We start from the raw sequence: 25,174 nt of genomic DNA on the forward strand, positions 1-25,174 counted from the left end.
ATCAGTGCCCCAGCCGAGATACACTTCTAGTCTTGGGGGATTTCAATGCATCGACTGGAACTGATAGGGACGGTTATGAGGTGTGTGTTGGTCCCCATGGGTCAGGAACTATGAACCAGAATGGCACTAAGTTCCTTGACTTTGCAAGAAGTCATGGACTTAGGGTGGCTGGTTCATGGTTTCAGCGCCCACAAGCTCATCGCTGGACTTGGTATTCCAACGCTGGTGGTGTGGCAAAGGAGATTGACCATGTCCTCATTGACGGTCGTTGGAGGATGATCCAGAACTGCAGGGTCTACCGGAGTGCTCAGTTCCTCAATACTGACCACAGGCTTGTTGTAGCAACTCTAAAGCTGCACCTTAAATCCTGGAGAATGGTACCATCCCAGCCGAGGCTGGATGTTGCCAAGCTCAGGGATGAGAGAGTAGCTGAGGAGTTTGCGAACAGGCTGAGTGGACACTTGGGGGGTCTGGGTGCTTTGGGGGGTCCTGAAGAGTTGTGGAGCGCCTTCAAGACCACCGTCCTTGATGTTGCCGGTGGATGCCTTGGAGCTCACCGCAGGGCAAAGAAGAATTTTATCTCTCAAGGGACACTGGATACCATTGACCAGAGTCGCAGGGCCAGGCTGAATGGCAGAGCTGAGCTGTTCAGGGAGCTGAGGCGTAAAACTGTACGTGCACTGAGGGTGGACAAGGAGGCCTATGTGCGAGGAATCTGTGAGGGGGTAGAGCATCACCTGTGGACAGGTGATTCTCGTCCTGCTTACAGGGGAATTCGCGCATTACGTTCATCCAAGCCCATCCCTCGGAGCACTACAGTTTGAGCAGAGAGTGGTAGGCTCTTGACAGAGGAGTCTGAAGTGAAGGCCCGCTGGGCCGGTTACTTTGAGCGGTTGTACCAGGCAGATCCCCCAACTGTCGAGTTGGACGTCAAGGGTGTTACAATCCCTGTTGCTGACCCTCGAATCAACTGTGGTCCACCTACGCTTGTGGAAACACGGGCTGCGGTGAACCAGTTGAAACGGGGCAAAGCTCCAGGGATCTGTGGCATCCATGCCGAACTTCTCAAGGCTGGTGGAAATGCTGCACTCGTGTCGTTGCATGCAGTTTTGTGCTCTGCCTGGAACACAGGCATCATCCCAACTGACTGGAAGAGGGGCCTTGTTGTCCCTCTCTGGAAAGGGAAGGGTGATCGCCAAGACTGCAACAACTACTGAGGGGTGACGCTGCTCTCAGTGCCGGGCAAGGTCTTTGCTCGGATAATTCTCGATAGGGTTCGCCACCATCTGCTTGAGCACCAGCGTCCAGAGCAGTCAGGCTTTACACCAAAGAGGTCAACGATTGACCGTATCCTTGCACTTCGTGTCCTCACCGAACGCAGACGAGAGTTTCGGCAGTGGCTGCTTGCAGCCTATGTTGATCTCTGTAAAGCGTTCGATTCAGTGAATCGGGATGTCCTCTGGAGGATTCTTGGTCTTCGTGGGGTGCCACCAAAACTGATCGATCTGATGTCTGAACCCTACTCTGGTACTGAGAGTGCTGTGAAGTGTGGTGGTATCTCTGACTTATTTCCAGTTATCTCTGACTTATCTCTGACTCTGACTTCCAGTTATTTCCAGTTCCATCTCTGACTTATTTCCAGTTGTTACTGGAGTTCGTCAGGGATGTGTACTTGCCCCCACACTTTTCAGCACTTGTATGGACTGGATTCTAGGGAGGATGTCGGAGAGATCAAGTTGCGGTGCATCGTTTGGGAATGTCAAGATCTCGGACCTTGACTTTGCAGATGATGCAGTCATCTTTGCGGAGACTTTAGACATCCTCTTGGGGGCCCTCGAGGTGCTGAATGAGGAGTCGGAGCCGTTGGGATTACGGGTTTCTTGGGTCAAAACTAAGATCCAGGCTTTCGGTGACATCTTGGATGCTGCTGTCCTGTCTGTGTCTGTTTGTGGTGAGGATGTTGATGTCGTGGAGAGATTCACTTACCTTGGCAGTGATATTCATGTCTCTGCTGGCTGCGAGTCAGAGGTCAATAGACGTCTGGGTCGGGCCTGGGGAGTCATGGATTCACTGGATCATGGGGTGTGGCGCTGCCGGTACCTGTGCGGGAGGACGAAAGTCCGAGTCTTCAGGTCCTTGGTACTTCCAGTCTTGCTCTATGGGTGTGAGACTTGGACTCTGACCAAGGATCTGAGACGGAGACTTAATTCCTTTGGTACCAGGTCTCTTCGGAGAATCCTTGGCTATCGCTGGTCAGATTTTGTGTCCAACGAGCGGTTGCTGAGAGAGACTCGGATGAGATTTGTTACCTGCATAGTCCGTGAGCGTCAGTTGCGGCTGTATGGACATGTGGCTCGTTTTCCTGACTCTGATCCTGCTCACCAGGTTCTCTCAGCGAGGGAATCTCATGAGTGGAGGAGGCCAGTGGGTCGACCACGTGCCTCATGGTTGCAACAGGTTGACCATCATCTCAAGGAGATGGGGATGGGCCTGGCATCTGCCTGGGGGATGGCCAGACGGAGGCCCCTGGAGTACCGGCGGAAAGTGGACGCAGCGACGTGCTGTTCTGGCACATGTTCCCATACCTGACCTGACCTGACGTCAAAATATCTCCGCTAATGGAAATTGCCTAAAAAATTATCTCCGAAACTAGGCAAGCTTTTTGAATTATGTTTGCGGGAATCGAACAGGGCATTAGCAGAGATGAATTACCACACAATATGATCCATGAGGCCCCGCGAGGAGGAGTGATGTAAGCGACATTTTTAATGACATGATGATGATGATAGGGGAAGGGTTAAAATAGTCCTATATGGCATTAACTCCAAAATGGCCGATGTCCCTTACATCACTCCTCCTCGCGGCGCCTCACATCACTATGATGTCATATCAATTTTTATGACGTCATTCCTATTTTTTGGCATTTTTTGTTTCACAACCCAGAGTTTTCATCGGATCTTCGTGAAACTTGCCATGTATATGCAGAAAGCCCACGCACAGGCAGTAACCATCTCTGATTTTGGAAATTCTTCCTAGAAAAAAGTTGACTTCATAATATCAACGCTAATGGAACTCGCCTATACCATTATCTCCGAAACTAGGCAAGCTGTTTGAATTTTCTTTTCGGGAATCAAGCCGGGCATTAGCACAGATAATTTATCGCAAAACTGATACATCACAATGACGTCATATTCGTTTTTATGATGTCATCATTAAGAGGACGAGGATCTGAGCTCATTTGAGCTTGTTCTTTAAATGCAGAGTAATTATAATTAACTTGCTTTTGTTGCTCATAATACGGTACATAAAGCAAAGCCAAGGATATGTTCTGGTTTTGTTCTCATTTAACAATGTTGAGAGGCTCGATTCATGATGTTGCAACATTCTGGGATTGTGATTTTGAACGGATATTTTAAAATTTATTTAGACCAAAGGACTTTCAAGAGGATGAGTTTGAGATACCGAAGAGGGTGCTGTGTAGGCCCGGATTAACAACGGTGCTTGAGGAGCACAGGCTGGGGGCCCTTCATCTTGGGGAGGCCTTCAAACTTTACCTTAATTTTCCTTTACTTTTATTCGTTTATCAGCTAACTGCCATGCTGGACGTACATTACAGCAACTCTAAACCAGCGATACTTCCTGGAAATGTCCGCATTGTTTTGAAATTGTATAAAAAAGTACAAATGCAAAATTTCATTCTGCACATCCGCCAATAACTACAGAGCTGCAATGTTATTTGCACATCTGAAGGTAGTGGTTAAGGGGGGGAGGGGGTGGTGGCTGGGGAAAGGGGCATGCACATCTGCCAATCAATAAATTTGGATTTTATTTGAAATTAGGATTTTTTTTTTTTGGTCAATACTAGGGAGGGGGGGGGCATTTACAGATTCAGTGCCCAGGGTCCTAGACTGTTTTAATCTGACCTGGTACTGTGGGGAAGAAAAACTCCATGTATCAGTCACCAGGACCTGCCTCAGCCTTCTGTATTTCCTAGATTTTTTTTTTCTTTTGCTTTTTCTGGCAACTCCAAACCATAAGAGATGCTCTGGTGAATGTTTGTGTATCCAATATATTTATTTTTAATGGTAACATTAATTATATCATCGTGATGGCTCTGTGGCTCCTAGACTGCTGAGTCATGATTTTCAACAATTGATTTGCACCAGAGTAATGTAAATAACCAAGAATGGGCATGTGAAACGTTATTGAATCAGGACGTACTCGGTGGTTGATTGTAGCCCTGCATTGAGTTATGCATAACGAGTAGGCCTTTGGGGTGATCATTGGTCACTTGGAAATGTTGCACCAAATCTCATTATACAACGTACCAGTTCCTTTACCCCAAACCTGACATAGTCATGCCAAATAGGACTTGAATCTCTACAAATGTTTCCCTTTGGATGTTACCCTTGACCCCTAACATCACTTTCGTCTTATTGTTGTGATCACAAAAAGTCTGCAGTATTTGCTTTGTTTATTTGCATTTCAACCCGAAAATAGTTGGTCTTGATTCTGACTAAATTGGATGGGACTCTGTAATCTATATGTCAGTGGCTGGATTTCTCAGTCTGTTTCTCTCTCTCCGCCCATTGGTTGGACAGCTCGCCTGACTCCTGACTCCATCCACAATTATAACCTGACGATCACCAGCTTCATGTCTTAGGTTTCAGGCCTCTGGTGTCCATTTAAAGACTGAACAATGCGTCTTATATCATGAAATAAAGGTACATTTTGATTACAACCCATACAGAGGAAATTAGGTAATGCATGTTTTTCTTTGGGGGGGGGGGCGATTGAGGCAGCGGTCTACAATACACCGTCCAAAGAAAACTTTGATACAATCAAAAGGACTGCTGAGTAGGTTTTTGATAATTATTTACTTTTACCAAATCATACTCAATTAGAATGGTACTCGGTAGATCCGGACCTGAACCAAAATCAAAGGTGGGACGAACCTTGGAGGGTCGTTGAGACATTGGGAGGGGAGGGGGGAAGTTGAGTTGTGGTCTGAGGGGGGGGGAGTGGAGGGGGTTTGACGGCTTGGACTGGGGAGGGGAATATACCTTTCAGGTTGGGAGGAGGAGGTTTGAGGACATGGAATTTGGGATGGGTGGGTGAGTTGAGGACTTGAAGTCGCATTTTACATTCCGCAGGTGTTCCATGGGCCCCCACTGGTATAACTGAAACTACCGGCTTGTGACAGAATAATTAATTATGAATTATTGGAATACAAATATTTTTGTATACCTGATCGAGGCTCATGGAAGAGCTGGAGCAGAATGGAAGGGAACAAAATGGAAAGGGGGAAATACCACCAGCAGAGTGGAAGTGAGAATGAGATCAAGGGGAGTGGGGGGGGGGAGGAGAAGGACACATGGGGGTGAACAAGCTGCACACGAAACACAGAAAGAAGAGGAAGGAGGGGATGAAACGAAAAGGAACAAACCAACCGACTAGTCGCAAATGAAAGGAGTTGAGGAAGGGGGGGGGGGGTCATAATAACCTGGAAAAAGGGAGTACTTGGGAATGGGGTCATTTGAGGGTAGAAGAGATCATGAGTATGGATGGGGGATTACCTGAGGTAGTGGTGAACAATGGTCTTGGAGCCCTGGAGAGAATAATGGGACTGAACAGACTGGGGAAGTTGGTTCCACAGGCAAGAGAAAAGAGGAACAAATTAAGCAGTAAGTTTGGATTCTGATAGTTTAACAAGAAGAGGATTACCAGCACGAAGTGTGTGACCTGCAGAGACCTAGGAGGGACAGAGCCAAGAGCGGGCTGAGGGTGCAAGACCAAAAAATAGGTGGTAGAATACCGAGAGGCCAGAAACCGGCCAACGATACAATGGATTCTTCATCATTTCAAACAGAAGGTACTTTTCCTCCTTCATTCATTCATTTTGTGTGCAACACATGGCTGCTGGTTTGCATTACTGCTGGTGGGCACGGCAGTTCTGCTGATACAGTGACCCCTGTAGCTTCGAGCAGGCATTTAGAAATTTGATCAGAGTGCCAGGAATAGCTCGCCTGCTCTTTGCGAAGGACATCGTTGTATCTCTAACCCCCACCAACTAATGTCAGCAGACGGGACGCCAAGTTTAACGTCCATCCGAGGGATGGCACATACATTGGCACATCATCATGCCTGCAAAACACCAGGGTGACGGTTTATAGCTGGGTCGGGATTCAAACCCAGTCTAGACAACTTTGAGACGTGTATGCATACCTCTTGAGTCTAGACCATTCCTTCCCACCCTACTCTCCGTAAAAGATGTGCTTTCTTTCCTAAAGCCGAATGTTTGTTTAATTGATTTCTGTTTTGTTTTTCTTACATTATGTTAATTGTGCATCGGCTTGTAGTTTTGTAATTGCGCTGACAATTTTTCATCGAACGTATCGTTTACATTATGGAATTATAAAACACGGATAATGAGCCATTGAGTCATTCAGTGCAGAGAAATGCTGTCCAAGATGTCTATTGCACGTTGTAAGGAAACAAATTACACTTGTTTAAAATGTTAAAATATTTAAAAAAAATAAAGTGATTCTTCAGCATTGAGAGATAGGACCAAAACGATATAGTACTGTATTGCATGATATTTCAAAAATGTATGGGGCCCAATATGTTCTCATGGAGCAGGCATTATGTGGTGGGGGTATGTGCTCTACCGAATGCCCTTGGAATTTATTAAAGGTTCACAGAAGTCTCTCTCTCTCTCTCTTTCTCTTTTTCTGTCTTTCTCTCTCTCTGTCTCCATCTATGCCTGGTTTTGGCTTAATGGTTAGGGTGGTGGGCTTTGGATCCGAGGATCCTGAGTTCAAATCCCCCTCGGCTGTTGAATTAATACCAGGTGGGGTTGACTCTGCCTGTCATCCTTCTGAGGTCGGCAAAATGAGTACCAGCATGTATCCTGGTATCCTGTGTTGGAGTGGTAACCCATCTAGGATTGTGTCCAGTAGCCAAGGAGAATGCTTAGGCAGCACCAACGCTCTGTCCAGAGTATAGTCCCAATAGATGGATGGATGGATGTCTCCATCTCTTTCTTTCTCAGTCTCTTTCTGTCTCCATCTCTTTCCATCCTCAACTCTTTCTTTCTCAGTTTGTGCTGGTAACTTTTCATTGGAATGGCTGTTCCTTATAACCTTGATAGTGACTGTCAGTTTTTTTTTTTTTAGGTTCCAACCGCTGAACTTATCTCTCCTGCAAGCAAATTTCTTTTGTTTATTTTCCAAAATAATAACACCTTTTAATTGATAAAAATGAAGGCTCATGATAGAGCATGAACCTAAAAAAATATCAAAACAGATGAGCAAGCAAATATAGACAAATACAAAATTTGAATCGAAGCATGTGCCTGTACTTGCATAGTGGCTGATATTGTTTGGATAATGTGTTTCTTTGTTTTGTTTGAATCTTGCAGTACAGTGTGTGCGAAGCCGGCCTACATTCTTTGCTGAAAAATTGTGGAAAGCTATGAAGGGAGCTGGTACGAGTGACTCCACCCTCATCCGAATTGTGGTATCACGCAGTGAGGTATGTTGAAACAAGGACTCATCACTTTTTTGGCTTTGCAAAGCCAGGCTTGTCATTGATTGCTGACTGGGTGTCCAGTCAAATTTTCACCATTTTAGGTATGGCTGGGCCTAGTGAGCTTCCTGCTCCACAATTGCAATTGAGCCTGGTTGTGTTCCCACTCTGTGACACAGCCACACACATACACATTTTTTTTTTTTAATTTTTCACTTGAAACAGATTTTTAAAGTTTTTTTTTCTGATTTCTTGCTTTTTTAGGTCATCTCTACCGCGATGACCTAATAAAGCCAGACCAAATGTCCGTACGTCCGTCCGTACATCCACCAACAATTTTTCTTTCCGATCTTGATGAAACTTAGTATGTGGGTAGAGGTTGATGAGTGTTGCACAACGATATAACTTTTGTCCGGGTTCAAGGTCAGGGACGAGGTCACGAGGTCACGTAAGTTATAAAAATCGCCATTTTCAAAACCTATCTCGTCTGCCATTCTACAAGATATTCGGCAACTGTTTATTAATTATGATAGTAAAAAATATTATCTTGTATCTAACCAGACTGATTTTTGAATTTCCTTCCCGTTTGATTGTCACGTGATCTGGAAGATGACCAAAAACGCCGATGCGATTCGCAAAGAAGGAAGGAAGGAGAAATGAAATATAAATATAAAACAACACATTTTTAGCCTTTTATATTTATACATTTTCCGCCGAAGGTACAAAAGTTTCAAAACACAAAATGTAAACGTCGGCATTTATTTTCAAAATATAATTTCGTGCACGTGCACCAAAATGCCGAGTCATCTTTAACCAAACTGCGTAGTAGAACTGCGCAGTAGTCCGGTCATGGCATCTGAGCAGTGGGTCAGCATGGTTCAGATTGACTGTGGTTTCTGGGGCAAAGGTGATTGTTAAGAAGTATGTCGGCGGTATAAATTCGAGTGACTGTATTGGTGATTTAATCACGCAACATCTTGACAACGAATATTCTGGCCGAACGATTGCATCAATTCAGTGCATCAGCAGGGATGATTTGCAGGCTCCTCTCGATCGTGCCGATATCTAACATAATCACCGGCGGACATAGGGCTGCAGGCTTTGGGGCGAGGCCACGGATCCTGGATGAGGGGATAAGTGATAAATTACGCTACATGCTTCGGGCTTTCTGATTAATATATCAATGAGTACATTCCATAATTAATGAATTAATAATTAATGAATCTGGCATACAAAATTTTTTTTGATACGTGACATGTTACTTTGTGCAGGGTCACGAAACTTCTGTGGAATTAATAATTAATGAATTTTCGCGCTCTCACGATTTTTCAAACCTCAATATCTCTATAAATACTTGACCAATTTTCATTCTGAAAGTTGCATTATTATATAATCAGTGAAGAATAATCTACAGGATTATCATAATCTCTGAGAGCTGAGCCTATTTTTTCGTTTTTTTTTCTACAACCGGAAGTGAAATGTCCCCTGAGAGTGGACAGACCGGAAAACCACATATTGCACTTACTGGTGATTCTGATGTGTTAATCCGGGTCCTAAATGAACAATACATATATTTATTAATTATGTCATTAGTAATATTATCGTCGTGTATCTCTGTGAACTATTTCAATCTAAACGGTTAGTTTGGACTGTTTCGCGGTTACCTGAACTGAACATTGAGAACTTGTGGTATTATAGAGATGACCATCACCCCCACACGTGGGTAATTTTTATTGATAAGGTATACATGAGTAGAAATAGAAGGATGCAGAAACGGATTGATGGAGAGACACAGAGATGCAGCGATGGATGGGACAGGAAGATGCAGAGAAAGATGGCTGGACGGGAAGAGGCAGAGATAGATGGCTGGATGGGAAGAGGCAGAGATAGATGGCTGGACGGGAAGAGGCAGAGATAGATGGCTGGACGGGAAGAGGCAGAGATAGATGGCTGGACGGGAAGAGGCAGAGATAGATGGCTGGACGGGAAGAGGCAGAGATAGATGGCTGGACGGGAAGAGGCAGAGATAGATAGATGGACGGATGGGAAGAGGCAGAGAAAGATAGATAGATACATGGACGGACGGGAAGAGGCAGAGATGGATAGATACATGGACAGACGGGAAGAGGCAGAGATAGATAGATACATGGACAGATGGGAAGAGGCAGAGATAGATGGATAGATGGACAGATGGGAAGAGGCAGAGATAGATGGATAGAGGGATGGACGGGAAGAGGCAGAGATAGATGGTGGATGGGAAGAGGCAGAGATAGATGGCTGGACGGGAAGAGGCAGAGATAGATGGCTGGACGGGAAGAGGCGGAGATAGATGACTGGACGGGAAGAGGCGGAGATAGATGGCTGGACGGGAAGAGGCGGAGATAGATGGCTGGACGGGAAGAGGCAGAGGGGCAATTTTCAAAGTAATGAAGCCTTAGTGTGACATAAGGGTCAAAATTGAAAACAATTTTCATGAAATGCAACTGTGATTTTGTGATAGCCATATGTCTAATCTTTTAAATGTTTTTTTAGTTTTCGTTCCTGACACCCAAAGTTTCAGAATAAAATTGGTTTACATTTTGAGGGATTTGCTTAATTTTTTTTTTTTTTGTATCAACATCAATAGCTTTGAATGTAAAATTACATTAATACACCTCATTCTGCTGTGTATTTTAGCAGCTGACATATATCTCACAAAATATACAACCATATACCTATATCATGCCAAAAAAAAAAAAATTGATGTGATTTTTAGGCAGATTTCAAAATTTTTCCAATGATTCCAATCCACGAGATTAAATAAACTAGGTAACAAAAGCTGTGTTATCTGACATAGCATAGTCAAGCATGTTCACAAAAAGAATTCACTGCATTCAAGTTTTAATTGCAAATCATTTTGGCGTATAGTGCCGGATAATAAGCAACCTGCAAAGTTGAAATTTTGTTGCACTCCAGACACTTATGTTACACTCCAGACAACACTGAGTGAGGGTTTATAAAGGACACTGTGCAAAGAAAATATATGACAGCCAAACAAATTATATGAAATTAGACACAAGAAATGTAGTAAAAATAAAAAATATTTCCAAAATCAACATTAACATATGATATTCCCCTTAATTTGCACTCTTTTCAAAATAAAACCATTTCACATTGCATGAAATTTATTTGAGAGTACAATTGTTCCCCTTACCCTATAGTGCTATGACTAACAACGACCGTCACTTCCATCCATATTTTTATTCATCACTTGCCACATTATGCAAAAACACCATCCAAATCAGGAGTGGCCTGTGTCTATATATGTACTTTCATTGATTAACTTGAGGAACTTCTATGAATGTCACGCTCAAATGCGTTGCACTCCAGACATTTTGACATTAATTTTGATATTTACAATCGTAATTATACTATCAGTGTTCTATTTTTTTTTCAGAAAAATATGATTCCAGTTAGTTTACATGTAATAACATGATATTTACATATGTACTATTGTTATTTCTTGTTTTAAAGAAGATTAAGTGAAAGGTTTCATTATTTTAAAAATTGCCCAGAGATAGATGGCTGGACAGGAAGAGGCGGAGATAGATGGCTGGACGGAAAGAGGCAGAGATAGATGGCTGGACGGGAGGAGGCAGAGATAGATGGATGGACGGGAAGAGGCAGAGATAGATAGATAGATGGACGGACGGGAAGAGGCAGAGATAGATAGATAGATGGACGGACGGGAAGAGGCAGAGATAGATAGATAGATGGATGGATGGGAAGAGGCAGAGATAGATGGCTGGACGGGAAGAGGCAGATATAGATGGATGGACGGGAAGAGGAAGAGATAGATAGATGGACGGACGGGAAGAGGCAGAGATGGATAGATAGATGGACGGACGGGAAGAGGCAGAGATAGATAGATAGATGGACAGACGAGAAGAGGCAGAGATAGATAGATAGATAGACGGACGGGAAGAGGCAGAGATAGATAGATAGATGGACGGACAGGAAGAGGCAGAGATAGATAGACAGATGGATGGATGGGAAGAGGCAGAGATAGATAGATAGAGAGATGGACGGACGGGAAGAGGCAGAGACAGATAGATAGATGGACGGACGGGAAGAGGCAGAGACAGATAGATAGATGGACGGACGGGAAGAGGCAGAGATAGATAGATGGACGGACGGGAAGAGGCAGAGATAGATAGATAGATGGACGGACGGCAAGAGCAGAGGTGGATAGATAGATGGACGGACGGCAAGAGCAGAGGTGGATAGATAGATGGACGGACGGGAAGAGGCAGAGATAGATAGATAGATGGACGGACGGGAAGAGGCAGAGATAGATAGATAGATGGACGGACGGGAAGACGCAGAGATAGATAGATAGATGGACGGACGGGAAGAGGCAGAGATAGATGGCTGGACGAGAAGAGGCAGAGATAGATAGATGGATGGACGGACGGGAAGAGGCAGAGATGTAGATAGATGGACGGACGGGAAGAGGCTGAGATAGATAGATAGATGGACAGACGAGAAGAGGCAGAGATAGATAGATAGATGGACGGACGGGAAGAGGCAGAGATAGATAGATAGATGGACGGACGGGAAGAGGCGGAGATAGATAGACAGATGGACGGACGGGAAGAGGCAGAGATAGATAGATAGAGAGATGGACGGACGGGAAGAGGCAGAGACAGATAGATAGATGGACGGACGGGAAGAGGCAGAGATAGATAGATAGATGGACGGACGGGAAGAGGCAGAGATAGATAGACAGATGGATGGATGGGAACAGGCAGAGATAGATAGATAGAGAGATGGACGGACGGGAAGAGGCAGAGATAGATGGCTGGACGGGAAGAGGCAGATATAGATGGATGGACGGGAAGAGGAAGAGATAGATAGATGGACGGACGGGAAGAGGCAGAGATAGATAGATGGACGGACGGGAAGAGGCAGAGATATATAGATAGATGGACGGACGGGAAGAGGCAGAGATAGATAGATAGATAGATGGATAGACGAGAAGAGGCAGAGATAGATAGATAGATGGACGGACGGGAAGAGGCAGAGATAGATAGATAGATGGACGGACGGGAAGAGGCAGATATAGATGGATGGACGGGAAGAGGAAGAGATAGATGGATGGACGGACGGGAAGAGGCAGAGATAGATAGATAGATGGACGGACGGGAAGAGGCTGAGATAGATAGATAGATGGACAGACGAGAAGAGGCAGAGATAGATAGATAGATGGACGGAAGGGAAGAGGCAGAGATAGATAGATAGAGAGATGGACGGACGGGAACAGGCAGAGACAGATAGATAGATGGACGGACGGGAAGAGGCAGAGATAGATAGATACATGGACGGACGGGAAGAGGCAGAGATAGATAGATAGATGGACGGACGGGAAGAGGCAGAGATAGATGGCTGGACGGGAAGAGGCAGATATAGATGGATGGACGGGAAGAGGAAGAGATAGATAGATGGACGGACGGGAAGAGGCAGAGATAGATAGATAGATGGACGGACGGGAAGAGGCAGAGATATATAGATAGATGGACGGACGGGAAGAGGCAGAGATATATAGATAGATGGACGGACGGGAAGAGGCAGAGATAGATAGATAGATGGACAGACGAGAAGAGGCAGAGATAGATAGATGGACGGATGGGAAGAGGCAGAGATAGATAGATGGACGGACGGGAAGAGGCAGAGATATATAGATAGATGGACGGACGGGAAGAGGCAGAGATATATAGATGGATGGACGGACGGGAAGAGGCAGAGATAGATAGATAGATGGACAGACGAGAAGAGGCAGAGATAGATAGATGGACGGATGGGAGGAGGCAGAGATAGATAGATGGACGGACGGGAAGAGGCAGAGATAGATAGATAGATGGAAGGACGGGAAGAGGCAGAGATAGATAGACGGATCAGGTCAGGTCAGGTATGGGAGCATGTGCCAGAACAGCGCGTCGCTGCGTCCACTTTCCGCCGGTACTCCAGGGGCCTCCGTCTGGCCATCCCCCAGGCAGATGCCAGGCCCATCCCCATCTCCTTGAGATGATGGTCAACCTGCTGCAACCATAAGGCACGTGGTCGGCCCACTGGCCTCCTCCACTCATGAGACTCCCTCGCTGAGAGAATCTGGTAAGCAGGATCAGCGTCAGGAAAACGAGCCACATGTCCATACAGCCGCAACTGACGCTCACGGACTATGCAGGTAACAAATCTCATCCGAGTCTCTCTCAGCAACCGCTCGTTGGATACAAAATCCGACCAGCGATAGCCAAGGATTCTCCGAAGAGACCTGGTACCAAAGGAATTAAGTCTCTGTCTCAGATCCTTGGTCAGAGTCCAAGTCTCGCACCCATAGAGCAAGACTGGAAGTACCAAGGACCTGAAGACTCAGACTTTCGTCCTCCCGCACAGGTACCGGCAGCGCCACACCCCATGATCCAGTGAATCCATGACTCCCCAGGCCCGACCCAGACGTCTATTGACCTCTGACTCGCAGCCAGCAGAGACATGAATATCACTGCCAAGGTAAGTGAATCTCTCCACGACCTCAACATCCTCACCACAAACAGACACAGACAGGACAGCAGCATCCAAGATGTCACCGAAAGCCTGGATCTTAGTTTTGACCCAAGAAACCCGTAATCCCAGCAGCTCCGACTCCTCATTCAGCACCTCGAGGGCCCCCAAAAGGATGTCTAAAGTCTCCGCAAAGATGACTGCATCGTCTGCAAAATCAAGGTCCGAGATCTTGACATTCCCAAACGATGCACCGCAACTTGATCTCTCCGACATCCTCCCTAAAATCCAGTCCATACAAGTGCTGAAAAGTGTGGGGGCAAGTACACATCCCTGACGAACTCCAGTAACAACTGGAAATAAGTCAGAGGTGGTACCACCACACTTCACAGCACTCTCAGTACCAGAGTAGAGTTCAGACATCAGATCGATCAGTTTTGGTGGCACCCCACGAAGACCAAGAATCCTCCAGAGGACATCCCGATTCACTGAATCGAACGCTTTACAGAGATCAACATAGGCTGCAAGCAGCCCCTGCCGAAACTCTCGTCTGCGTTCGGTGAGGACACGAAGTGCAAGGATACGGTCAATCGTTGACCTCTTTGGTGTAAAGCCTGACTGCTCTGGACGCTGGTGCTCAAGCAGATGGTGGCGAACCCTATCAAGAATTATCCGAGCAAAGACCTTGCCCGGCACTGAGAGCAGCGTCACCCCTCGGTAGTTGTTGCAGTCTTGGCGATCACCCTTCCCTTTCCAGAGAGGGACAACAAGGCCCCTCTTCCAGTCAGTTGGGATGATGCCTGTGTTCCAGGCAGAGCACAAAACTGCATGCAACGACACGAGTGCAGCATTTCCACCAGCCTTGAGAAGTTCGGCATGGATGCCACAGATCCCTGGAGCTTTGCCCCGTTTCAACTGGTTCACCGCAGCCCTTGTTTCCACAAGCGAAGGTGGACCACAGTTGATTTGAGGGTCAGCAACAGGGATTGTAACACCCTTGACGTCCAACTCGACAGCTGGGGGATCAGCCTGGTACAACCGCTCAAAGTAACCGGCCCAGCGGGCCTTCACTTCAGACTCCTCTGTCAAGAGCCTACCACTCTCTGCTCGAACTGCAGTGCTCCGAGGGATGGGCTTGGATGAACGTAATGCGTGAATTCCCCTGTAAGCGGGACGAGAATCACCTGTCCACAGGTGATGCTCTACCCCCTCACAGATTCCTCGCACATAGGCCTCCTTGTCCACCCTCAGTGCACGTACAGTTTTACGCCTCAGCTCCCTGAACAGCTCAGCTCTGCTATTCAGCCTGGCCCTGCGACTCTGATCAATGGTATCCAGTGTCCCTCGAGAGACAAAATTCTTCTTTGCCCTGCGGTGAGTTCCAAGACATCCACCGGCAACATCAAGGACGGTGGTCTTGAAGGCGCTCCACAACTCTTCAGGACCCCCCAAAGCACCCAGACCCCCAAGTGTCCACTCAGCCTGTTCGCAAACTCCTCAGCTACTCTCTCATCCCTGAGCTTGGCAACATCCAGCCTAGGCTGGGATGGTACCATTCTCCAGGATTTAAGGTGCAGCTTTAGAGTTGCTACAACAAGCCTGTGGTCAGTATTGAGGAACTGAGCACTCCGGTAGACCCTGCAGTTCTGGATCATCCTCCAACGACCGTCAATGAGGACATGGTCAATCTCCTTTGCCACACCGCCAGCGTTGGAATACCAAGTCCAGCGATGAGCTTGTGGGCGCTGAAACCATGAACCAGCCACCCTAAGTCCATGACTTCTTGCAAAGTCAAGGAACTTAGTGCTATTCTGGTTCATAGTTCCTGACTCATGGGGACCAACACACACCTCATAACCATCCCAATCAGTTCCAGTCGATGCATTGAAATCCCCCAAGACTAGAAGTGTATCTCGTCTGGGGCACTGATCAACCACAGACTCGAGCGTGGCGTAGAATGCATCCTTCACGGTGAGATCACTCGCCTCAGTCGGAGCATAAACAGAGACCAGGGAAATGACACCTAAGGAGTGACGAATCCTTAATCTCATAATACGCTCGTTGACCGGTGTTACCTCAATTATCATTGGGGTCAGCTTATTGGACACAGCTACAGCAACTCCTTGGGTATGGTAACCATCAGAGCGACCAGACCAATAGTAGGTGTAACCACCCACCATTATCCCGCTGCAATCCGGTCTCTGAACTTCAGAGAGAGCTGCAATCCCGACGTCCAAACGCTTGAGCTCAGATGATAACAGAGACAGGTGATCATCCTCTCTTAGGGATAGGACATTCCAGGCACCCACCCGAAGGGACCGCCTCAGGTTAACCCAAGGAGACCGCCGTCTGGTGGACGACACCTCAGGACCACTCCGACACACTCTCCCGCAATCTGACCCAGGGACCCAGGGACCCAGGGATAGACGGATGGATGGATGGGAAGAGGCAGAGATAGATAGATAGAGAGATGGACGGACGGGAAGAGGCAGAGACAGATAGATAGATGGACGGACGGGAAGAGGCAGAGATAGATAGATAGATGGGCGGACGGGAAGAGGCAGAGATAGATAGATGGACGGACGGCAAGAGCAGAGGTGGATAGATAGATGGACGGACAGGAAGAGGCAGAGATAAATAGATAGATGGACGGACAGGAAGAGGCAGAGATAGATGGACGGACGGGAAGAGGCAGAGATAGATAGATGGACGGACGGGAAGAGGCAGAGATAGATAGATGGACGGACGGCAAGAGCAGAGGTGGATAAATAGATGGATGGACGGGAAGAGGCAGAGATAGATGGATAGATGGACGGACCAGAAGAGGCAGAGATAGATAGATGGACGGACGGGAAGAGGCAGAGATAGATAGATAGATGGACCCGACGGGAAGAGGTAGAGATAGATAGATACATGGATGGACGGGAAGAGGCAGAGATACATTGATAGATACATGGACGGACGGAAAGAGGCAGAGAAAGATAGATACATGGACGGACGGGAAGAGGCAGAGATAGATCGATGGACGGACAGGAAGAGGCAGAGATAGATAGATACATGGACAGACGGGAAGAGGCAGAGATAGATCGATGGACGGACAGGAAGAGGCAGAGATCGATAGATAGATGGACGGATGGGAAGAGGCAGAGATACTTCATGGACGGAGGGGAAGAGGCAGAGATAGATGGATGGAGGGATGGACGGGAAGAGGCAGAGATAGATGGCTGGATGGGAAGAGGCAGAGATAGATGGCTGGATGGGAAGAGGCAGAGATAGATGGCTGGACGGGAAGAGGCAGAGATAGATGGCTGGATGGGAAGAGGCAGAGATAGATGGCTGGACGGGAAGAGGCAGAGATAGATGGCTGGACGGGAAGAGGCAGAGATAGATGGCTGGACGGGAAGAGGCAGAGATAGATGGCTGGACGGGAAGAGGCAGAGATAGATGGCTGGACGCGAAGAGGCAGAGATAGATGGCTGGACGGGAAGAGGCAGAGATAGATGGCTGGACGGGAAGAGGCAGAGTTAGATGGCTGGACGGGAAGAGGCAGAGATAGATGGCTGGACGGGAAGAGGCAGAGATAGATGGCTGGACGGGAAGAGGCAGATATAGATGACTGGACAGGAAGAGGCAGAGACAGACAGATTGATAGATGGACGGACGGGAAGAGGCAGAGACAGACAGATTGATAGATGGACGGACGGGAAGAGGCAGAGACAGACACATAGATAGATGGACGGACGGGAAGAGGCAGATAGATAGATGGATAGATGGACAGACGGGAAGAGGCAGAGATAGATGGATAGATGGATGGACGGGAAGAGGCAGAGATAGATGGATAGATGGATGGACGGGAAGAGGCAGAGATAGATGGATAGATGGATGGATGGGAAGAGGCAGAGATAGATATATGGACAGACGGGAAGACGCATAGCTTGATGGACAGAGAGATCCAGAGATGCTTATGCCTGGTGTTGGCTTAATGGTTAGGGTGGTGGGCTTGGGATCCTAAAGGCCTGGTCACACCTTGACGTTTTAGCCAGCGATGGCAACGTATTAAAATGTATGTAAAACGCTGGCTTACGTTGAACTTTTGATGTTTTTTTAAAGATTCGGACATATTCATAGTGACTTGGTCTTATGTATAACGCATTGGTAACAGACACAGAACGTTTCATTGTATTATAGATAACTTATACCAACGAATGCTGAACCTGTTGTCGGCCTACACAACCGATGCCCAACGATAGTCTAACTTAGGCATAGCGCGTTGCACGCATCGCCGACGATGTCGTGACGTAGCCTATTAAAAGGCTGACGCACAACGATTCGAATCATAACTGCCGTAGAAATGGAAGTGACAACATCGCGGTCACATCTTGGCGATCTTGCCAGCGTATGCCGACCTAAGAAAAATGTGTCTAAAACGTTGGGGCACGTCAAATACAGTATGAGTAAGTTTGGTATACGTGAGTAGAACGCTAAAGTACGCTATCATACGTCGTAGTAAGTAGAGTACGTCAAGAAATTTTAAACATGTTCAAAATTTTACGACGTACTCGGCGTATGACTCACATTCCGCATGCGATGGGGATAAGTTTTACACATGATATGTGGACGCTTACACAAGTCCACAAAGGCTACTTATAAGCTACTCATAAGTCGAAACACGTCGCGGTAATGTCTTTTTTACGCGAAACTTATTTCTAACTTATGTTTGACGTGCTTTGAACCAATTCTTTACGTAATCCAACACACATCGACGTATGTAGACGTATTCCAATGACTTCTTCCGGTCGACAAAAAAAAAAATTAACGTGTTTCTAGCTTACAACTGCCATATAAAGACGTGTTCCCAGCAGATTTGGGAATTGGTATATAAAAATGCTGCTCATAAAAGGGGAACCCAACAGTGTTTTCGAGTCCTTTTTGAGTTGATGTCCATGTCAGCAGTAACAGTATCAGTATCAGTATTAGTATTAGTATTAGTAGTAGTAGTTTGTTCATGTTGGCAGTAGTAGGTGAGTGTGAGGGGAAGGGTGTGGGTTATGATGGATCGTCCTTTCGTCCGCGTGTCCACGGGTAGGAGACATCTTTTCACCATTGTTCGAAGTTCTTCGCGGCTAATTTTTTATGGGGCTTTTTCAACAATGAGCTATGGCTTGTTTTTACGATTTAGGTCGATTCATAACGGGTTGGACAAATGCACAATGAACTAATAATGTGCATAGAGCGCTTTGATTACTTATAAATACGATATACCAACGAATAATTATCGTGAAGCCGGCGTTCTTAAACTATGCCCAATGATAGCCTAACTTATCCATATCGTGCGGCAGTTTATCTTTGCCGGTGACGTAGGGTTTGCTATTCATAGGCTGCCACTCAACGATTTAAATGGCTGCATCTCCACTATTGAAAGTAGACGCTTGCACTCAACAATTGGATTTTTTTTACACTCAACGACTTTTAAACGGTACCACTCAGCTATTTTCATTGTTTACAATGAACGATTTAAATTGCTGTCACTCGCCTTTGTTTTTTGACGCTGGGGTTTGGAAATTTGAAGCGTTTCTTTTGAACGTGTTAAAACGCTCCAACTCGACTATTTTAAATAGACGCTGCCGATGGACAATTGGAATCATAGCCAAGCTAGACATCGAAGTGTGAACATCCTCGTCATGCCGAAGAAAAGTTTGAAGAATGCTGCAAATAAGTGTCCTGGCTGTGGCCGTGGACGCTGACGCAAGGACGATCCATTATACCGACGTCTTTCAGCCTATGAGTAACTTTAAAGTAACGTCTGTCGATGTGTGGCAACGATCGCGTAACGTGCCAACAACACGTTAATCATAGGTTAGAAATAAGTTTCGGGTACGCTAAACATTACCTCGGCGTGTCTCAACTTATGATTAACTTACAAGTAGCATGTGTTGACGTCTGTCAACGATCGCAGACCGTGCAAACAACTTGTGGCCAGCGTCGCGGAACGTGTGAGTCATACGCCGGCATACGTCGTGAAATTTCAAGCATGAAAAAATTTGAAGACAACCAAAAAGTACAACGTTTAAAGCCAACGTACAATGACGTATGGCAGTGTTTTTCAGCGTGCTCTCAATGTTATCAAAACTTACCCATAACGTATTCAACGTGTGCCAGCGTTTTAGAAAAAAAATTCAAAAATCGGCATATGTTGGCTAAAACGTCAAGGTGTGACCGGGCCTTAAGGTCGTGAGTTCAAACCCTGCTTGGCCGTTGAATTAATACCATGTGGTGTTGATTCAGCCTGTCATTCTTCCAAGGTTGGCAAATTGAGTACCAGCTTGCTGGGATGATTGAGCCATTTACGTATCCTGTGTCGGAGTGGTGACCCATCCAGGATTGTGCCCAATAGCCCAGAAGACTGATTTGGCAGCACTGACACTGTATAGAGTATGGTCCCAATGGAATGGATTTGATGGAGAAATGCATGCACGCAGGGAGGCAGACATGGATGGACAGAGATTCTTAGATGCAGAGACAAAGAAATGTGCAAAGATCGGCAGGAAAGATTAAAAGTGTGAACACATTGTGGGCAATCAGATTATAGGTTTTTTGGGTGGGTTTGGATCCATTGCCTTTCTTCGGCACAAATTTTTGTGCATGTTTCCAAAGTGAGGGGAAGAAACCGGAAAAGTAGGACATTTTGCGTGGATGAGCCAGAGATGTCTGTTGCAGGTGCACTCTTATTCAAGATATTGTCAGGGTTGACATCAGGATAATTTCCCATTTTGGTTCTAATTTAAGGATTTTAATTTTGAAGGATAAAGCCTGGTGTTCAGTTGACGGTTAAGGTGGCTGTCTGAAGATCTTAGGGTCTTGAGTTCAAGCCCTTTTCGTGGAAATGAAATAATTCCAAGTGGGTTGACTCAGCCCGTCATCCTTCTGAGGTCGGCAAAATGAGTCGCAGCTTACTGGTAACAGGGGCACTGCATCAGCAGCACATCTGTGCTTCCAAAAAATAATGCAATCAACAACCACAGGCTGCACATAAAATAACAACATAATGAAGGACAAAGGGGTGTGACATTCGTAGATAGGGAGGTTACGGAATAATTTTGTCCAGATTTGTTGTGAGGAGTTGGAGATTAAAAGAATGGCAAATAAATTTGCCTGGGATTTTGGATCACAATATGGAGAGCCAACAGGTTTGAGGAGTGACTGGAAAGAAGATTCACATCAATTGCAAGAGATGGATTTGGCCATATATCAGAAAAAATGGCTTCCTGAGGGGCAGGAGTTGCTTTTGTAACAGCCAAACAGCAGGTGAATAATTATTTTGCTTGATCGATGTCCTAACTAATTTATTCCACATTGCCCAGTCCCCTAAATACATTCTAAGTCCCTGTCCTACTATGGGGCATTGTATCAGCGGCATAACCATTCCATTCCTCATTTATGTGGTAACCCCAGAGTTGTTGAATTTAGGTCAAACATGCATTCTCCACATCGATTCTCCATATTGTTATTTTTTCACTTTAGTTATTCTTGCACAAATATCGACAAAAAAAAATCGAAAAACAATTGGGACTTGGTCCGATTGTGTATATCGACATCTATATCTGCATATATATATATATATATATATATATATATATATATATATATATATATATATATATATATATATATATATATATATATATATATATATATATATATAGCCTGGTGATGGCGCGGTGGTTAGGGCAGCGGCTTGGGATCCAAAAGGTCCTGAGTTCAAGCCCCGTTGGGCCACTGGATTAATACACCAGGGGGTTGAATCAGCCTGTCATCCTTCCGAGGTCGGCGAAATGAGTACCAGTCTACTGGGCCGGTGTATACCCCGGTTAAAATAGGTGTACCATATCCCTGTGTCGTAAGAGGTGACCAGGGTTGCGTCAGGAAGGGCATCCGGCGTAAAACATGTGCCAAATCACTATGCGGATCATACGGATGATCCGCTGTGGCGACCCCTAACGGGAGCAGCCGAAAGAAGAAGAAGAAGAAGAGATATATATGTATGTGTATATATATATGTATGTGTATATATATATATATATATATATATATATATATATATATATATATATATATATATATATCTTCTTCTTCTTCCTTCAGCTGCTCCCGTTAGGGGTCGCCCCAGCGGATCGTGCGTATGATCCGCATAGTGATTTGGCACATGTTTTACGCTGGATGCCCTTCCTAACGCAACCCTGGTCGCCTATTACGACACAGGGATAATATATATATATATATATATATATATATATATATATATATATATATATATATATATATTGTCATGGTATCTTGTGCTCTTCCCATTCCCCATTTGTGCTTCACAGATTGACTTGATCCAGATTAAGAAGGCCTTCTTAGACAAGTATCAGAAGACTCTGTACAAGATGATTGAAGGTGACACTAGTGGGGACTACAAGCGCATCTTGCAGGCCATTGTCGGCCTAAACTAGACTTAATTGTCTTCCCTGCCCCCGTTTTATTTTTTGTTTTTTTCATTGCCTGTGAGTAGCATTGGAACTTGAAATTAAAATGCGATAAGATGCAGGAGGAATGTTGTGGGAAATTGGTGGTGGAGAGATTTACAATCTCTGTTTTGATATCCTTGGTGAGGGACAATGTGATGATCCAATTCTGCCAAAATGTTTTTCTTTTGTATGTTTGCCATTTTTTAAATTTTCCATTTGAGGTGATTTTAATTGTAACACTGGTTGGTGCTTCGCTTGCGCTCAACCCAAACTCATATTGAACGCCATTAGTGTTTTTTCAGCTTTTTTTTTTTACACCAGGTGCCTTGAGCCTGTTCAACATATATATATATATATATATATATATATATATATATATATATATATATATATATATATTCCTTCCTTAGTGGAGAAGTATCAATCATTGCTGTGCTGCTTCCTTTGTGGCTAAGAGGTTAAGAAACAACAAAATAATCCCTGAGCCTACTGTGAGTCATGTTACGTCGGCCAAAAGCAAATATCCTCAAAAACCATTCGAGTCCGATGGGGAAATTGCCATACATTAAGCATTTGCCATTAATCCAGGTGAACTGATCACGAAGGATACTGTACTTCCATGTGCCTCCTGTTGTTTCATGACTCCGTTTGCCTTTGCCATGTAGTCAAAGCAACCATGTCTATTCCATTGTTTACCAGGCTTTGATGCTGTTGTTTGTACTTTATTCTGTCCTTAACATTGTTGAACCATCAGACTTTAATGCAATTGCTGTAAAAGTTTGTTTATTGCTCATTATTCCTGATTGCTTCTGCTTTCAAGAGGTTGGTTGTTGTTTTGATGTGGTGATTGGAGTAATACTCTGCAATTTTCACTGTTGTATGGTTTGTAGTTTGTTTTTTTTTGCCCAAAAATATCTAACTTTGTACTTTGGTTGATCTGTGTGGATGAGGATTTCACTTTCAAGTGATTCGTATTCTAATTTCTGTTTTTGGGCAACACAGTTACTTTTGTGCAATCGTACCATCCTGCCATTGTTAAGTAATCATTATTGACATATATATTCTTGGTAAAATATCTTTCTATTAAAGAGACTATCCCGTTATATTTTCTTTCTGTGATTGTAGCCTGCCTGCATATTTCCAATACCTTCGCTTCAAATAAATCTGGAATAATGCAATGCAAATATGTAGAGATTGAAAGATGATCGTCTTTCTTGTTGCTCTCTTATCAACCTGCTTGTTTCCCTCCACCTGATAATTTTTGACTTCTGGATTTTGCTACCGACTCACCCTACACAATCTGAATTCACCCTGGTTATTCACCATCACCTTGTCCCCCTTTCTTTCCCTCCCCCACATTGCTTTGGTAAGTTCATGGTATCTCCACTGCCTTGCGTCAGTTAGCCACATTTAAGCCCACTTACACTGAGCCGCTATCACACTTAACATCCATTTTTAATTCCGTATACTGTTTTCACCCTCAACTAACTTTGGTAGGTTGCTACCACTTCACAATGCTGGTTAGAATCCATCACTCCACAACCTCGCTGTAGTGAACTTCTATCAACTATCCACCTTGCTTTGGTGATCTTCCTTCACTCACCATCTCACTTTGTCAGAATGCTAACAGAGGTTTTTAGTTAATCCTTTGATAGGTTGGTTTGATGCCTATTTCTATGGATTGTTGGGTTTTTCTGATGATCCAGAGGGAAAGCTACAATCTAACATTGTAGGATGCTGCAAGAAGTAAATGCATTAACACAGTGAGAAAGATTGTGGGTGTTACACAGATCATTGTCGTCGTCGTCATAAATGTACCATAAACTTTACAGAGCATGCTGTGGTGTCTCTGGCAAAAGTTATAATTGGTGGTTTGCTGTTGATTTATAGCAGTTAGTTATGGCAGCAATTTGTAATTTTTTCAGGGTGCTGCCAATAAATCGCCGACTCTATGTGAAAGAAAGGGATGTTTGACATCCACTAACAACCAGTGCTCCAATACTGGTCACCCCAGTTCAATGTCCATCCAAGGGACAGCACACACACATTGATTTATCACACTGCATGTAAAACACCAGGATGACAGCTTACAGCTGGGCCGAGATTCAAACCCAGGCGAGACAGCTCAAAGATGAGTGTGCGTACCTCTAAGCTATCCTGCCGGCCGTTGAGCAAACGGGCCATATATTAATTGCATGCATAAGTAAATGCAATTGAAAATGGTGTTGGCAATGAAAATAAAGGCTTTGAAAAGCACTTGTATATCTATCTGTAACATCTTTTATTCCACAGCCCAAATATTTGTGTCCGGTAATTATAATTGCCATATGGAATTTCACGAGAACTTTTTCAACCCGCTTTTTGTCCTGAACTTTCCCAGTGGCAGAAGAAGGTGACATGACCCAACTCCACCCTCATATAGTTAGGGTGGAATTCTCCAGCGTGATGATGAATAAACTGCTTCCTGTCCGAGTCGTGCAGTAAAGTTTGAACTCTCCTCATTTGAGAATCTAACCAACGAAGTCAAATATGCATGATCCAGATCTCCTTTCAAACACACCATCCTCATGCTTTTGTGGTTAAAAAGGCTTTTTCCCTGC

At 45.1% G+C, this 25,174-nt stretch overlaps 1 protein-coding gene across 3 annotated transcripts in view; it reads left to right on the forward strand.

The window, feature by feature from the left end:
- ANXA7 (annexin A7) overlaps positions 1-24,830 on the forward strand; it is a 134,356-nt gene extending 109,526 nt beyond the window's left edge. For all 3 annotated transcript variants that reach the window (XM_085863853.1, XM_085863851.1, XM_085863852.1), the window contains 2 exons: positions 7,421-7,533; positions 22,434-24,830. In XM_085863853.1, coding sequence (XP_085719979.1) covers positions 7,421-7,533; positions 22,434-22,559 — 239 coding nt within the window. In that variant the 3' untranslated portion in view covers positions 22,560-24,830. The remainder of the gene's footprint in view (positions 1-7,420; positions 7,534-22,433) is intronic.
- The last annotated feature ends 344 nt before the right edge of the window (positions 24,831-25,174 follow it).

This window comes from Eptatretus burgeri, chromosome 18 (genome assembly GCF_056783735.1).
Source record: "Eptatretus burgeri isolate ZD-2024b chromosome 18, Ebu_testis_v1, whole genome shotgun sequence".
NCBI lineage: Eukaryota > Metazoa > Chordata > Myxini > Myxiniformes > Myxinidae > Eptatretus > Eptatretus burgeri.